Source organism: Miniopterus schreibersii (genome assembly GCF_964146895.1).
Source record: "Miniopterus schreibersii genome assembly, chromosome: 1".
In the NCBI taxonomy this organism is placed as follows: Eukaryota; Metazoa; Chordata; class Mammalia; order Chiroptera; family Miniopteridae; genus Miniopterus; species Miniopterus schreibersii.
Genome location: NC_138101.1, coordinates 129,016,374 through 129,031,428, shown reverse-complemented (window position 1 = coordinate 129,031,428; position 15,055 = coordinate 129,016,374). Strand labels below are relative to the sequence as shown.

General features: G+C 42.7%; 1 protein-coding gene across 2 annotated transcripts in view; it reads right to left on the bottom strand.

The window, feature by feature from the left end:
- Nucleotides 1-5,496: 5,496 nt before the first annotated feature.
- PRKD1 (protein kinase D1) overlaps nucleotides 5,497-15,055 on the bottom strand; it is a gene marked incomplete at its 5' end in the record, with an annotated part of 298,282 nt that continues 288,723 nt past the window's right edge. For both annotated transcript variants that reach the window (XM_081120461.1, XM_081120462.1), the window contains 2 exons: nucleotides 5,497-5,999; nucleotides 6,979-7,064. In XM_081120461.1, coding sequence (XP_080976587.1) covers nucleotides 5,781-5,999; nucleotides 6,979-7,064 — 305 coding nt within the window. In that variant the 3' untranslated portion in view covers nucleotides 5,497-5,780. The remainder of the gene's footprint in view (nucleotides 6,000-6,978; nucleotides 7,065-15,055) is intronic.

Here is a 15,055-nt window from a genome sequence, read left to right as displayed (position 1 = left end):
TGGAAATAAATCATATCAGGAAAAAAATATTGAAAGAGAAAACTTGGGGAAAACATAGAGAGGTAGAGGACAGTTTGAAATTAAAATCTGTCGAGCTGTAACATATGCCAGTAATTTGGCTAAGAAATTTAAATGCTTATTTTATTTAGTTATCCTGACTGCACCCTAAAATATGCATCACTGCCATCCCAATCCTGAGTAGGCTCCGAGACAATAGAGTAGTCTGTCTAAGTTCACTCAACAGGCTTGGGGTTGGTTATTTGGATCCATGCCTGTTGAGCTTCAAAGTTCATGCCCTTTCCAGTCGCCCATCAAAACAAAGGACATCAGGGAAGGAAGGTCAGAGGCAATGCGGGCAGCAACCACAGCTGTCTTTTCATGTGGTATATTCCCAGAACATAGAAAGTGTCCACAGTAGTGGCTGAATGACTAAAAAATAATAAACTATTGATGGTTTTATTAATGTCTCAGGCCAAGTCTACACTAAGGAGTTTTATATGCATGATTCTAAATGTTTAACCTCTCACAACACCCCCGGAGAGCCCTGGGAGATGACAGCTCTCGCAGTCACCCAGAATTCAAGCCTAAGTTAGCCTGTCTCTACATTTGGGTTTCTAACCTCCTTCCTACACTGAGAAAATCCTCCAATTTTGAGTTAAAGGCCACTGATGACTCATGTGAGAAGAGACTCACTGATGATAAAAATGAAGATTGTATTCTATGGGTTATAAACACAGAAGCCAAAGGGAAAATAGCGAAGGATTTGCTGGAGAAAGAAAGAAATTAGATGTTTGCTAGAAGCAGCAGCAAGTTCCAACTTGATTTGTTTATATTGTTTTGTTGAAGGTGGGAAGCTGAGCTTGTTTCACGTCAAAGGGTAATTGGTTGGTGGAAGCCACACAGAGCAGAGACAATTGGGGGTGTGGTGGTGGAGTCTGTCTGAGAAAGGCAAGAAAGACTCTGAGTTCAGGTGGAAGGGCTGGGCTCCTCAGCCTTTGAGGAGATTTAAAGAACAAGTCTTTCCCTGAAGCTGGGAAGAAAGTTTAGGGCTGGGAGAAAGAAACAAGTCAAACCAGAGGGACAAAGGAGCAAAGAAGCTCATGATGCCGAGGAAAACATGCAGAATAGTTACTACTAGTGCCAAATTTTTGTATGTGGAAAAACACTGTGGCACATTCTCTTCAGGAGGCGTGGCTGTTAGCAGAGGTTAGCTCAGGGTTTGAAGGCTCATGCGGGCCACCCCACCCCCACCCCCACCCCCACCCTCACCCCCACCCCCACATACCTCGTGACGGAGGTAGGGAGTGTTATCTACCCACTTGGGTACTGGGAGTCATGCTGTCCAGACACTCAGAGCCCAAAAGAGGGAGACATGAATAAAATAAAAACTTACATACGATGTTTCATTTTCACAAGATAATTAAAATTTAACTACCTGATAATGTAGCAGCTCATGAGAAATCTGAACAAGTGAGAAAACTTAGGACTCTGCCTATTTTCTCCTAATTGATCTCTCTTTTTATTTCTAATAGATTATATGAGTCTCAGGGGTTTGATTAATGTCCTATGGAAATTCTTAAAATGAGGTTAATATTATTATCTTCGGGGACTTCCCAAGTAGCAGAGGGAGCAGCTCAGCAAATCTTTTCCCAAAGAGCAATGATATAACTGGCAGAGTTTTCCAAAACAACCATTTTAGGACTTTGGAAACTGGCCAAGGGCATACAATGAATTTTATCCAGGAAAAATTACTAAACTTTCGTAAGAACAATGGGAATCTGGAGCATTTTAGCCTGTCCGGTCCTCCCCTGTCGCCTCAGCTCTGTGACGAGGTAGTTCTGCTAGGGTGGGGAGGCTGGGAGAAACCTGGAGGCTGACTGATAGAGGGAGGCACACTTGATTTGGAGCAGAACATGGAAAAACCCATTTCCAGGGTTATTGTAAAAAAACAATAACAATCTCAATGGTGAACAGTCATGGGAGGCAGGTGCTACAGCTATCCTGGGGTTACAACACTAACTGGGGTAATGAAAAGGCTGGTAGAACCACCCAAAATTTCATAGGCTATACTGACCATGTGTGTACATATCCCTGGTGGCTGAAAGGCTACATGTATGTATAAAGTTGGGTACACATTCAGAAGAGACAGAGCCTTAGGCATCTACTACTCTTCACCTGGTTGAAGGTAAGACCTTGGACATACAGAGGGATCTGGGGAAAAGGAAACTCATTACCTGCTCGACTGCAACCCACACTCACATCCATCAGTAACGGATAGAAGTTTTATTGGCTCAAGGTGCTTAAATTAAACACAATCCCTGAACTATCACTGTCAGACCACTTCCTAGAGGTCCCAGAATGGCCTCTAGGAAGCCAGGCTTAAAAATAAAAATTAAAACAAACAACAATAAAAACCCCCACACAAACTAAAACTGAGCAGCAACATCAGCAGCTGTAGACTCCGGGGGAGGCAGGCTCTAGAGAACTAATCCTGGGAAGTTGCTGAACAAACAAACAGCAATGACAACCGATGGGAGAAGGTGGAGAGGGGTCATAACACTGAGTTGCTAAAATATATTAAAATACCCAGTTTTCAACAACAACAAAAATACAAGGCATGAGAAGAAAACAGGAAAGGGGGATGCATACACGGGAAACAAGGGTGGTCGGTGGAAACAGTCTGCAGAGGGGATGAGCAGGAGTTAACCAGGCAAGGGGCCGGGGGAGAGAACACTGTCAGGCAGCGGGAAAGGCTGAGATGAAACAGCCTGTTCTTTGGGCAACTGAAAGCATGGGCCTTAGTGTATCTCCAGAAACCAGTAGAGGCGTAAACAACCAGTGTGCAAAGCGTAATCACTCCTCTGAGGTAGTCACACTTAACATTGCCTGGGCGATGGACGCAGACAGGATGACTTTCTTACTATCACGGCCGAACTTGCTTTACACATCCCATGTAGTGGCTGGCCATAGAGCTCCCCGAATAGTCTCCATTCACGAAAGGCAAAGACCTTACCCTCAGGGCGAATGGACATATCGAAAGGACCATTCATCAGAATATTTTTCTCAGCCCGTCCTCTTGCTCAGGCCACAAGCAAGAGTAGCAGCAGCTTGTTCTGACGGCTTAGGAACACGGAGGCAGCAATGCTTGTGGCCTCTGGGAAGACACAGCCTCCCTACCACATGCTTCTCTCATTTCTCTTATTTTTGCCAGGGTCAGGTGTTTCCGTATCAAAAATGTTGGCCCGCCTCTTGTACGAAACACTGACGCCGGCCCCGTCCATGCCATGTAGTTCGACGGCAGAGCACTGACCTGAGAGGAGTCTGGCTTTATTGATGGGGACCCTGAAATGTGGGGGCTGATTCAGTGAGACTGGGCTCTTCGCAGCATCGCTGACATTCTGGATGAAAGAAAGCGAGGTGACCTTCAGCGGCCCCCTTTTTTCTAACATTGGCAGTCACCTTCTTTTTCCTGCCCTTAGTGACTGCAGAACAGCGCTGACCCCTCTGACACGGCCACTCTGGGTGCAGCAGGAGAGCCACGCTGGTTACAAACGGCTGCGACAGCTGCCAAGGCCGAGCCCGGGCCGAAACCAGGCTCTCTCCACGGTGCCTTCCACCGTGTCTGCTTCACCCACAGCCTGCTTCTTCCCTTGGCTTCCGTATTCCTCCACTTAACTCTATTTTCAAACATTCCTTTTGAATTTTCCTTATCCTGGCTGAACTTTCCACATCGATACGTCTCAGGTTCCTGTCCTAAGGTCACTTTCTTTCCCATTCTGTCCCCCAGGGTCTGAGTCATTTTAATCAACATACTGTGGCTTTTGAATTCCAAACCTGTACCTTCGACTCCGGAATTCTTCCCTAAACACCAGACACCTACCTAAATACCTTTGAGATACCTCAAACGTGGTGTCCTAGAGAAACTTTATATTTAGCGTGTTCGAACGTGAATCCATCCTTTCTAAAATGGCTATAACTGCTTTTGATTAAGTCTAATCAATCATCCAAACCAAAACCTAGGGTCATTCAACCAGCAACCACGTCCCCGTTCTGTCTGTTGCCATCTCTTCCACGTGCCTCAGCATCTGGCTTCCTATCTACCACCGCCGCGGGTCAGGCCCTCGTCACCCCACGGGTTCAGACAATAATTTAGCTGGAACCTTGGCCGCCTCTTCCCCTGGCTTCACTCCAGGCTCTGTCTCAGGCGCAGAGTGAACTTGGTGATGTTACTCTTTTGCTTACGTCTGAATGGTGTCCTGAGACTTACACAGAATAAATTTCAAACCCCTTAGAATAAGGGATAATACAAAATTGTGACTAACCGTTGGGAAAATCAACTGTTCTGCCCCATCTCTCCAAGTGTAAATATCGCCTGCAATCTTAACACACCTACCTAATGTATTCAAGTATCTCAAAACTTTATCTCAAAATAAAATTCCTCCAAACATTGATTATAATTTTTTGGTACACTGTAACAATAATACAGTCATTATCCTGCTATAAAGACACCTTGCCCACATTACCCACGTCCCCTACTCTACACACCTACAGTCTATTAATCTGTCTCTTCCCAGGCACTTCACTTCAGCTGGCTTTCTCTTCAGGAATTACTTTCCAGGCTTCACGTGTTTTTGTAGTTCACTTCAGGACCTTCTTGTTTAGATACTATAGAAAGAAACTAGACCATTATTCTAATACATCCGTGGCTTACACTACCTGAGTCAGGAAGCTACATTGAGATTGCGATATGCAAAATTCTTACTTATGCCTTCAAGCATCCCGTTTGGCTTTGGCCATTTTTCTTTGAAAGCTTTCTTTTCTCCTGGAAACCAGCTGACACGCAAGACAGAAAGACTTCACCACACTTGGACACATACTTTTTTTAGCTTCAGAGTAAGTAAAGGTAAATTCTCGACCATGAGAGTTTTTCTGCTTTTTGGGCAGATACCTGCTTCTAATTGGTCTGAAAACACTGGTGTGAACTAGAAATGAAAATAATTCAGTCAGATGGACACATATTTTGACAAGAATATTTATTTGTTATTATTGAAAAATACACAAAGGCAAAAGGTTGCTTAGCTGCTGATTCTCCATAGTACAGCAGGGTATTGTAAGAAAGGGGAAATATATCTGCTATATCTGGCAGTTTACATTTCTAAGGCATTCAGGCTTAAGAGCAGCAGGCATGCCTAGGTGCATTACCTTGAGTTTAAACACACTGAGGCACACCAGGCAGGCAAAGGATGTGAGACTATACAGTAAAGTTCTCATGCACTTGTGTCTTAGGATCATACATCCATCCCCCCATAGCTCCACCATTCTTTTCTTCCACATGAGTTTTGGAGTTGTTCACAGAACACTGGTAATAATCGACTCTTCAAGAGTTTGCTTATCATGACCACACCGCTGGGACACGGAACAGAACCATCTCGTGGACGGTTCCCTAGACTCTTACCAAACTGAGGCTCCAGTAAGAAAAACACCGATTTGCAAAGGCACAGTGGAGACAGGTTTAATGCATTAAATATAACACGAATCATTCACAATAACACGTTTCGTGTTTCAGGGAACTTTTGTTAATACAACACAGTTGGTCACACAAAATACAAATGCTTCTGTTGATTTGTCTTGGCAACTCAGATACATCAACAGTGCTAACAGTTTAACAGCTTTGTTCTCATCTGACAGAAAATAATGGCAGTTCTGCAAGGCAAATGTTAAACCTGACCGTATGTATTTATTAATTCCACAGTGTTTTGACAGATTATAGGGGATGGAACTCAGAGGATGCTGACACGCTCGCTGAGGGCTTTCATCTCTCTTTCTGCGGTCTCAGGACTGTCGCCGTGACCAGCGCTGGGGTCGATCAGGTGTGTGGGGTAACGCAGGCCCTGCTCGCCTGCATACTGCTCCCACCTCAAGTCGTCACTTTCGTGGGTGATGTAGCGTTCCCCGGTTTTGCGTTCCAGCTCTCGTAAATCTAACCAGGTCTGATAATCCTGATGGAGAAATTCCCAAATATTACCACGGAGGCTTGCTGCTAAAACTCATTAAAACATTGTTTCATATGTTGTCAGTTCCCACAACTGATGAGTTACCCTCTTCCCTTCCACTTTCATAGTGTGTGTCTTATGGCAGCAACCTGAAGTGACAGCAGTGGCACCAAAGCCATCCTGTTTGCCCAAACTTTCCAAATGCCAACTGCTTGTGCTATGCATTGGAGGGCGGGCAATGAGTGCTCGTAGTCAAGCAATTAGGGATGTTGGTATCCCTCTGACGTGTAACGGCTACAGACAATCCTTCAGTTTTCCAGAGCATCATTTTTCTAAACTTTAAGTCCAATGTGAAAATAATAAATATAGGGCGTCCCTCAAAAATGTATACACACACAACGAATAATTATAAAGGCAGTGTTAATGAAAATACATTTCATTTTCAAAATTGAGCTATCAGCTGTTACAGAGTATATACATTTTGGGGGACATCCTGTATTTAAGAGGAAGCAAGCACATACCCACACACATAGTTTATATTTGCCATGCATCTGTTCTGTGATTATTAGTCTCGGCTTTAAAAATATGAGTACAAACAAGTACAGCACATGTCCAGGTAGGCATCTACTTGGACATTTATCAGAAGTGCACATACAAATGCTTTTGAAGGCTGGTCCTTGGAGTTTTGCTACGACACTTAGATTTCTTGTTTTTGGTTTGGTGTGTCCAAGTGTATGAGTGTGTTTGTGCTTGTGCGGTGTGTGTGTGGTGTGTGTTTTTCCTCTATCAAGCTTCCTGATAGGGAGGTTTAGAAACACTAAATTGTTATTAAGTTTTACGCAGTTGCATTCATTTTGGCAAACAAATTGATATTAGAATTACAACTTTTAAAAATGTGACAAAAGATTTTTACATACAATAGCAAAATCTTACAAATATTCAAAAGCCCATCTGACGGAGGAAATATCCAACAACTGATTTTTACCTGTAGCCAAGGGTGACTCAAGGTCTTGTCCACACTATAGCGCTTTCTCATTTTTACTTGCAGCAAGTTATTGATAAGATCGATGGCTGAAAAAGAATATTAATCATTGGTGAAAACGGTTGACAAATCTGGAACATCCCATGATACAGTCAGTTCATTTCCCATCTGCTGCTTCACACAGTTAAGGCAGCATAGCACTAGCAGGCACTAGAACCCAAAGAAAACTCATCTTGAGAATTGTAAAACCTTGGTCTTCATTTTATTTTGGATGCTGAAAAATGAAATTGGAAATAATTGTGGAGAAAGGAGTATGAGTCTTTTGTGAGGATGATCAGAATTTCTCTTGGTTTAGTCTTTAATACATTTGTCTAAAATAGATGATTTAAATATGTATCTTTTAAATATATATTGCACTAATGGCAGGATAAAAATAATATTCAAGAGCAGGCACTTACTAATTTTGTTGTGAAATGTGTTTAAATTTAGAATACACACAATGGGCTTCATCATCTTGAATTAAATGACCATCATCTGGACACCACATTTAAAGGGAAAAATATAAAACCTAACATGGGTCAGGGACTCATGATAAACTTACAGCCTAAAAACCAATGGCCTACCAGGAGAAGACTTTTGTCTCTATCACTGATCAAAAAAAGCCACTGAATTAGCTCCCCAACTTCCCCAGTTACTAAGTCCTGAACCAGGTGGCTTTGACTCTATTGTTTGGCCTACACCAGCATGTATGGACCTGAAATGCAGGCTCTCACGGAGTTCAGAGGCCACCTGGATCAGAGAGGGCTTCACTCAATCAGAATGAATCAGGATCCTTCTTGTTACAGGCAAAGAGGAATGTTTTCTACAGTCTTTGGTAATCTAGAATTCTCTCTCTGATGCTAACATTCCGAATACTGGCCTGCACGGAAGGCTGGAGAGTCAAACGCCTAAGCACTGTGACTGGAGAGAGTGAATGCAAGAGCACACACTGAGACGCCGTCTGTGTCCACACAGCCTGAGCCAGGATACCTTGGGAAACATAGTACCCGGTACGATTTCACGTTCTGAACGTGTTCTCGGAGAGCTTTGAAAGGACAGTTGTCCCAGTGAACTGGGTGTGGAGCATGTGCTTTTAAAACACCCAGTCACATGATTTACTCACTGGTGTGTGGGGCACACGTTCCATTCTTGCTGCTGGGAAGCCACAGAGCAAACCTGGAGGGTGAGGGGTGAAGGGGGAGCTTATGGGCCACTGTGAGCTGCAGAGCACGCTTCCCCAGACACTGACTGCAGGGAGCAGACACATGCTGTTAGTTCACTCATTCTGTTTTGAATTCTATAATTAGGGGGACAGGGGCACAGTAACTCAACAAAAGGTCTGGTCTGTGCCCAAGTGGGCCCCGACAGTGAACCACACGGCCTAATGAGGAGGGGGATGTCCCCAGAGGAGAAACTGGAAGGGAAGGGGCTACGTGAAGATAAAAAATTGTTCTGCTGCGTGAAGCACACTCACCACCTGACCACAGCCACCGTACCCAGGTGCCCCGAAGAACCACAGCAAGAAAAAGACAGCTACCTCGGAGAGAAAATGGTTTAGGACATAGGAAGAGAATCAGAGGGAATATTTGTGTGTCTAAATGTGTGTGTGTCTAAATATGTGTGTGTGAATTTATAAACATATTTTGTGGCTCTTGGCAGCAGAAAATAGAAATAATTAACTATTAACTGTTGGAGCCTGTGGTTAAATGTTGGGAACCTGGTGTTACTGAGAAAATAGGTGCATCATTGAAGCTCCATTCTACTGTCACTCTTTCTGGAATTCTTAAAAAATCCTTTTTATCCATTAAGTCTCATACAATGCAGCATTAACTGTACCCTCCAAATGCCTTTCGCTAAACATATTTTTAAAAGAAACCCTAAAGTGCCTTTTTTTCCTAACAATGTTCTGTTTATTGACCACATTCTTCATATGGATGTATCAATCATTCATTCACCAAATCTTCCATAAGAAATTACAGTTGGCAATTATTTAGGCAATAAAAAAATATCTGGCTCCCTGAAAAGCTCCCAATGTAGTTGCAAAGGCAAAACATGCACAGAAGCAAGCAAGCGCACACACACACACACTAACACACTAACACACTAACACAATGCACCATTTAGAATCTTTGACATTTAATACCCTACTCAAAGAAAAATAATGTTTTCTTTAGCACTTTTGAAATATAACTAGCTAGCATCCCAGTGGCTCTCTCCGGTGGTCCGACCTATTTCTGTGTCAATTGTGATGCATGATACTGGAAACAAGAATTATTTTCTCCTATACTGTGCCCAAAGCTGTCTTTTTATAACTTGGCCACATTAGCCCTATTTATGTTCTAGGTGCCATGGAAAACTTGACTCTATTCTCTATGACAGCTCTTCAAGTCTTGGAGATCTCCTGGTAATTCACCTTAACCTCACCTTCTACAGTCCCTCCAGTTGTCCTTCAGAGGCCCCAGTCTTCCTGTGCATCCTTCTTTTAATGTTCACTAGTTGTTTTTCAATGTCTCTGTTCATTACTGACCAGAATTTTCCTTGTGATTAACTGTCGGTTTTATTTGTACACATAGACATTATTCACAGAGCCTAGGACCTCGGCTTTTTCTTTCCAAAAATTTTACATTCATATTCTCAGGTAGTCCTTATAATCCTATGAAAGTTATTATTTTGATCCCCAGTTTACATAAACGGAAAAACTGAAACTCTAAAGGTCATTTAAATTGGTCAAAGCCAGACAGCATCTAGGTAACAGAGCTGAGGTAGAAACCCTGGGGACTGGCTGCAAAGCACATGCTGTTAAACACTGTGCCACACAGCTGGTCAGACCATTGGCTCATTGTTATCAAAATTAATTAATTTTCAATAATGTACATTAAGTTCTTTTTAGTTATGATTTACCACACTTTTATGTATTAAAATGCATGGGTATATATAATACATACAACTTTATATACAAATATATATATATGTGACTTTAGCTCAACATTTCAGCATTCAAAGGCTATTCTCAATGTGCTGCGATTTCCTCCTATCAAAGGGCTAATTCTCTTAGCTTCCACCACTTCCAAACTGAAGAAGCCCATCTGCTAATGTATTAATCAACTTATTAGGAACCTGTTTTCAGAATAAGCTTAAACAGGGGGCTTGATGACTCTATCAATGATCTTACTCCCAACTGCCGTGACTAGTAATTATTCTTTGAACAGGCTAATAAACAAGCAATAATGTTTCCTCCTAGGAGTCTCCCATCTACTCCATATGTTATCACCTTCTCCAAAGGCTACTGTGGAGATCTTTTTCAAATGTTTTATTATAGTCAAGACACATCAGTCCTTGGTATTATTCATTCTACCAATCTGGCAATCTTATTTGAAAAGAAAATACAAGTACTCTGGAGTAACAGATTCTAAGTAAACTAATATTGACTCATATTAACTTTTAGTTATTTCTTTCTAAGTACTGGATTTTATTTCCTAAATGTTTGCAAACTAGTCAATCATTCATTCTAAGATTTTGTCAAGGATAAATGTTAAGCTTCTTGTTGAATGATTTCAGAAAACCTCCTTTCCCTTTGAGAAACCTCAGAAAACTCTGGCTATGTCAATATTCTGGCATCTCTCTCATTTAATCCATGGTTTATTCAAAATTACTTACACTGGCCCTAAGAGCACCTCCATTAGCTTCTCTATATGCAGTATGTCCAGTTCGGAAGAGTGATCATGTCTCATAGTTGCCACTGGGTGACCTCTTGTGACACCTCCCCTTGCCCAGGTCTCGCTCCCAGCAGAGACCGCCTGTGAGACACATCAAGTGTAAAGGATCTTCCCTAAGGGAGCCTGAAATCCGTAGCACAGGAGCAAAGTCCAGTAAAACTGGAGTAGCCAGAGCAGTCCCAGACGCAAGCTGACAGCAGAGAAAAAGTCCAAATGGGGTCTCAACCCCAGTTCCCAGACTCAGATCATGACCCAGAATTCGGATCTGAGTGAATGTGGGAGGGTGTGCCTTTGAAACTGTGGCACTGGAAGGGGGAGAGGGAGAGGCCATGGAAAAGACATAAAATCAGGCCATTCTGTGAACTTCTCTCAGAAACAAAGCCAAGGAGAAAGTGGGCATGTCTTGGCAGTGGGAAATCGGGAGGAAGGACTGCAGCAGAATGGAAAGTCAGAAGGAAAGGCCCAGTGTGGGCAGAGCAGCATGTCAGGAAGCTAGTGCCCGAGGAGGGGGCGCTGCAGGGATTCTGGGTTCCCTGGAGCGCCACAGGATCTGGAGCCCATGAGGAGTCTGGAGCTCCCTGAAGAAAACAGGAACAGCACAGGAAGTGACTGGTCCTTCTTCTCTTTGTAGTAAATATGCTGCCAACATTTACAGAGAGGGGTAGAATTATTTTCTGACTGTACCTGCCCAGTTATTCTGGGAGTTAGCCTTTCTAATACTACTCTGAGAGTTCTGTTATCCATCCTTACACTCAATCGTGTTCTTCCAGATTATTAAATTGTCCTATATCCAAGCTCTCTGAACACTGTGGGCAGCCAGATTGAGGCAATGTGAGAAGTCGCTTTTTTCTTTTTCATTGAAAAAATTTTACGCAATTGTATGGTTCAATTTTTCATTTTTAAAGAATGTCTGATCCCTATGACCAAAGACTTTTGTGCTTTCTAAAATGGATCTACACTAATGTTTCCTATAAATTAAAAAAAGAAAAGAAAAGAAAATCTGTTTTTTGAAGTCTAAGGTTTCTTTCCTTGCTACAATAAGTTCTTGGCCAGTATAGTTACTTTCCCCCTAACTTCCTATACAGCAATTGCTCTCGTTGTCCCATCAGTTGAAAGACTGAAATGTGAGGAAAGTGGAGAGGAAATTGTATCAAACGTTCTCTTTTACCAGAATGGGTCTTTCAGCAGATGCTGGGCTAGCTGAAGCTCTGTGAGCCTGTGTGCCAGGTGCACGAGCACATCTGAACAAAAACAAAATTAAATGGTATATGCAGGTGCTGAAGGGCCTTATGTTTTAATATGAAAAGAAATGTTCCATCAGAGTGTTAATTGTATGGATTTCATTTTCTTCGGGTATCAAAATACAGAATTATCTCTGAAACTGTGGAAACTGTATTGCAGTCAGTCTCTATTTCAAAGCAAATACCATGTGTATGGACACAATAGCTTCTGTGTATGTAGAAGGTTCATTTGCATGTGCCATTGCTATGGCTAAACTGAATGGCATCCAAAGCTTGGAGAAAATCCTACACAAAGAATAGACTGGACATATCTGAATACATAATAGGCCCCGTAGGTTACACCTCTCAGTCTTCCTCCGTTCCCCATCTTTTACTACCTCAGCACATGCCTGTCTCCCCCCACCCTCTCCACTAGATTTCAGTTCCTTTAAGGTCACACAGATTGTGTAATCATTTTTGCACACAAGTTTCATAAATATTTAAAATAAAATACAACATTTAGTGCGTTAGAAACGTGCTTGCTAAACAGCATTTGGTAGATTGACTACATTCATTAGAAATTTAAATAAACATTTTCTCAGCTCTAAGTTTTAATATCCACCTCATGTGCATATGGTGTGTGCAATTTGGCTGAAAATATTTCTGGATGGTAGGACATCACAACTCCACAAAATGTAACAGATCACAAGATCAGTGATGTCCATCAGAAAATTAGAATAATGTGGAGACTATCTGCAATACAGATTGGGTTTATTTTACAATGTTTACTTTACAGAAGAGAAATTACCAGTGATCTTCCGAGACTAACCTGTTTTGTCCAGATACGGTACTTTTTATTTTTTTCCATACTGTCTTCTGTCTAATGCAAATTATTCAGGGACAAATTTTCAAATAAGAAACTATATGAGAACTATCCCTCCAGTGATGGAGCCATCATCTGTCGGCACTGAGCTCCCTGCTCTCTCTTTCCCTTTTCCCGTGTTCTCGGCCTCACAGCCTGTCACAGTGTAGACCGCGGTACTTCTCCCCTTGGTTTGCCTCATGCTGATGGTAAGTTGTGTGTTTATTTTAAAAATCATTCTGCAACCTTTCACATTCCAGCTCTCAACCCGGCAAGCTGTTGCCGGGCAACACGAACTGGGACGCTCCTCTCAGGGCTGGAGGCAGAGGCTGCCCGCGGCTCACAGGCCGCTGGGAGTCATCAGCTCCCGGTGCCTGAGTCAATTACCGCGATCTGATGAAGTGCAAGACCTTTGGGGACTCAAGCCGAGTCTTTCCTTCTCCAGCTCTTTCCTCGGTAGAAAGTCACTCTGTCAATGGTTGTTCCTTTGCTTTACATTCAAGTTCATTGCCTCTCAAAGACCAGTGACACAATTTTGAAACCCTGAACCGTTTAAACACAGCCCCCAAAGGGATGCCAAATGGATGCAAAATTTGAAGTAAAAATCAAAATATATTTATATTATTCTAATGATGCTCAGGGTGGGTTTTTCTTTCGTTTTCACTGCACATTAAATTCATCTAGAGAGGTTTTTGTTTTTAGGGTTTTTGTGTGTGTGTTTTTTACATGCTGATACTCAAGCCAAAGTTCAAGGTGATGGTAGTTTTTTTGTTTGCTTGTTTTATAAATATATCTTTACAGATTTCAGAGAGAGGAAGGGAAGAGGGAGAGAGAGGTGAAACATCAATGATGAGAGAGTTGTCACTGATTGGCTGCTTCCTGCACGCCCCCAACTGGGGATTGAGCCCGCAACCCGGGCATGTGCCCTGCCCGGGAATCGAACCCTGATCTCCTGGATCCTAGGTCGATGCTCAAGGGCTAAGCCATGCCTGGCTGGGCGGTGATGGTAGTTTTAGATATGCCCCGTGGTGTTGCTAATCTGCACAACTACAGTGGGGAATGACTGCTAAGCACTGCTTCTCAGACTTCGACAGGCGTTTGAATAACCCAGGGAATTTAACCTGAAGACTCTGACTTGCTGGGTCAGGGGCAGGACCTGAGAGTCTGTAGTTTAATGTCTGCCAAGCGGAGTCTTAGATCACACTTTGGGTAGCAAGGGCTGGGGGTTTGAGAACACTGAAAGTAGTTAATAACTGGTTTAATAAGGGCCCCTGAATAGATGGATGTAAACGAGGAGAAAGGTATCTAATCTAGAGGAAGGTATCTGTCCTCAGCCCCAGCTGGCTCAGGATTCTGGAAGGAAGACACAGAAAGGTTTCAGGACAGCTTCCCCTCAGAAGATGCCAGCAAGTCACATTACACAAATAAGTTCCCAAACAACTACAGCCTAAAGCTATGGGCCGTACTAACAACATTTAACAGGCACAAATGGAACTGAGGCCTCTATTTAGGTCCTTCCTCCCCACCCACCAAAAAAGGTCTACGTACTGAACTGGCGTATCAACAACACACATGAGAAAGAGCTCAGGATTCTAAACCCACAGTAAGCAACATGAATCTACTCATTGTCCCCAAATAAACCTCATTTTATGCCACGCTAAAAGAAGTGTGTCCTTTACAACGGGGGGAGTAGTGGTGTCACTTTATTCTGAGACTCACTGAACCCTGAGTCAGAGCCCTGTTGAGGTTTGGTGTAAAGAACATCAACAAAGAGGGAAGTGTCTCAACCAGGGTGAAGAGGCGGTGGAAAGGAAACTGACTGCCCAGGGACACAGAAGGCTCAGGGTCATGCGATGGCTGCGTCCAGCCCTCTGAGATAAGTTTTTAGCTGTAAAAGGAATTGGGTTTGTTCTACCAGTGAGTATAAACAGACATTCCGCTCATTGTGCTGGGGTCAAATTAAGAAGAAACAGGGGTTCTCATGAAATTGTGTATTTGCCATCACTGGAGCAACTTAAGGATATTCTGGATAAATGCTCAGTGGATTGGACTGTGGAGCAGTTATAGGGGTTAGATAAGATTTTTTAACAGCCTGTATTTTGAAATACAATTCTGTGTTGTCATTGTGGAAGATAGCAAACTTAGAGAATATTTGAACTTTGTTGTTTCTCTACCCTAATACCTCTATATCTATTCAGATGTCATATTTTAACTCAACTGTGATATATATTCATAAGTGAAAT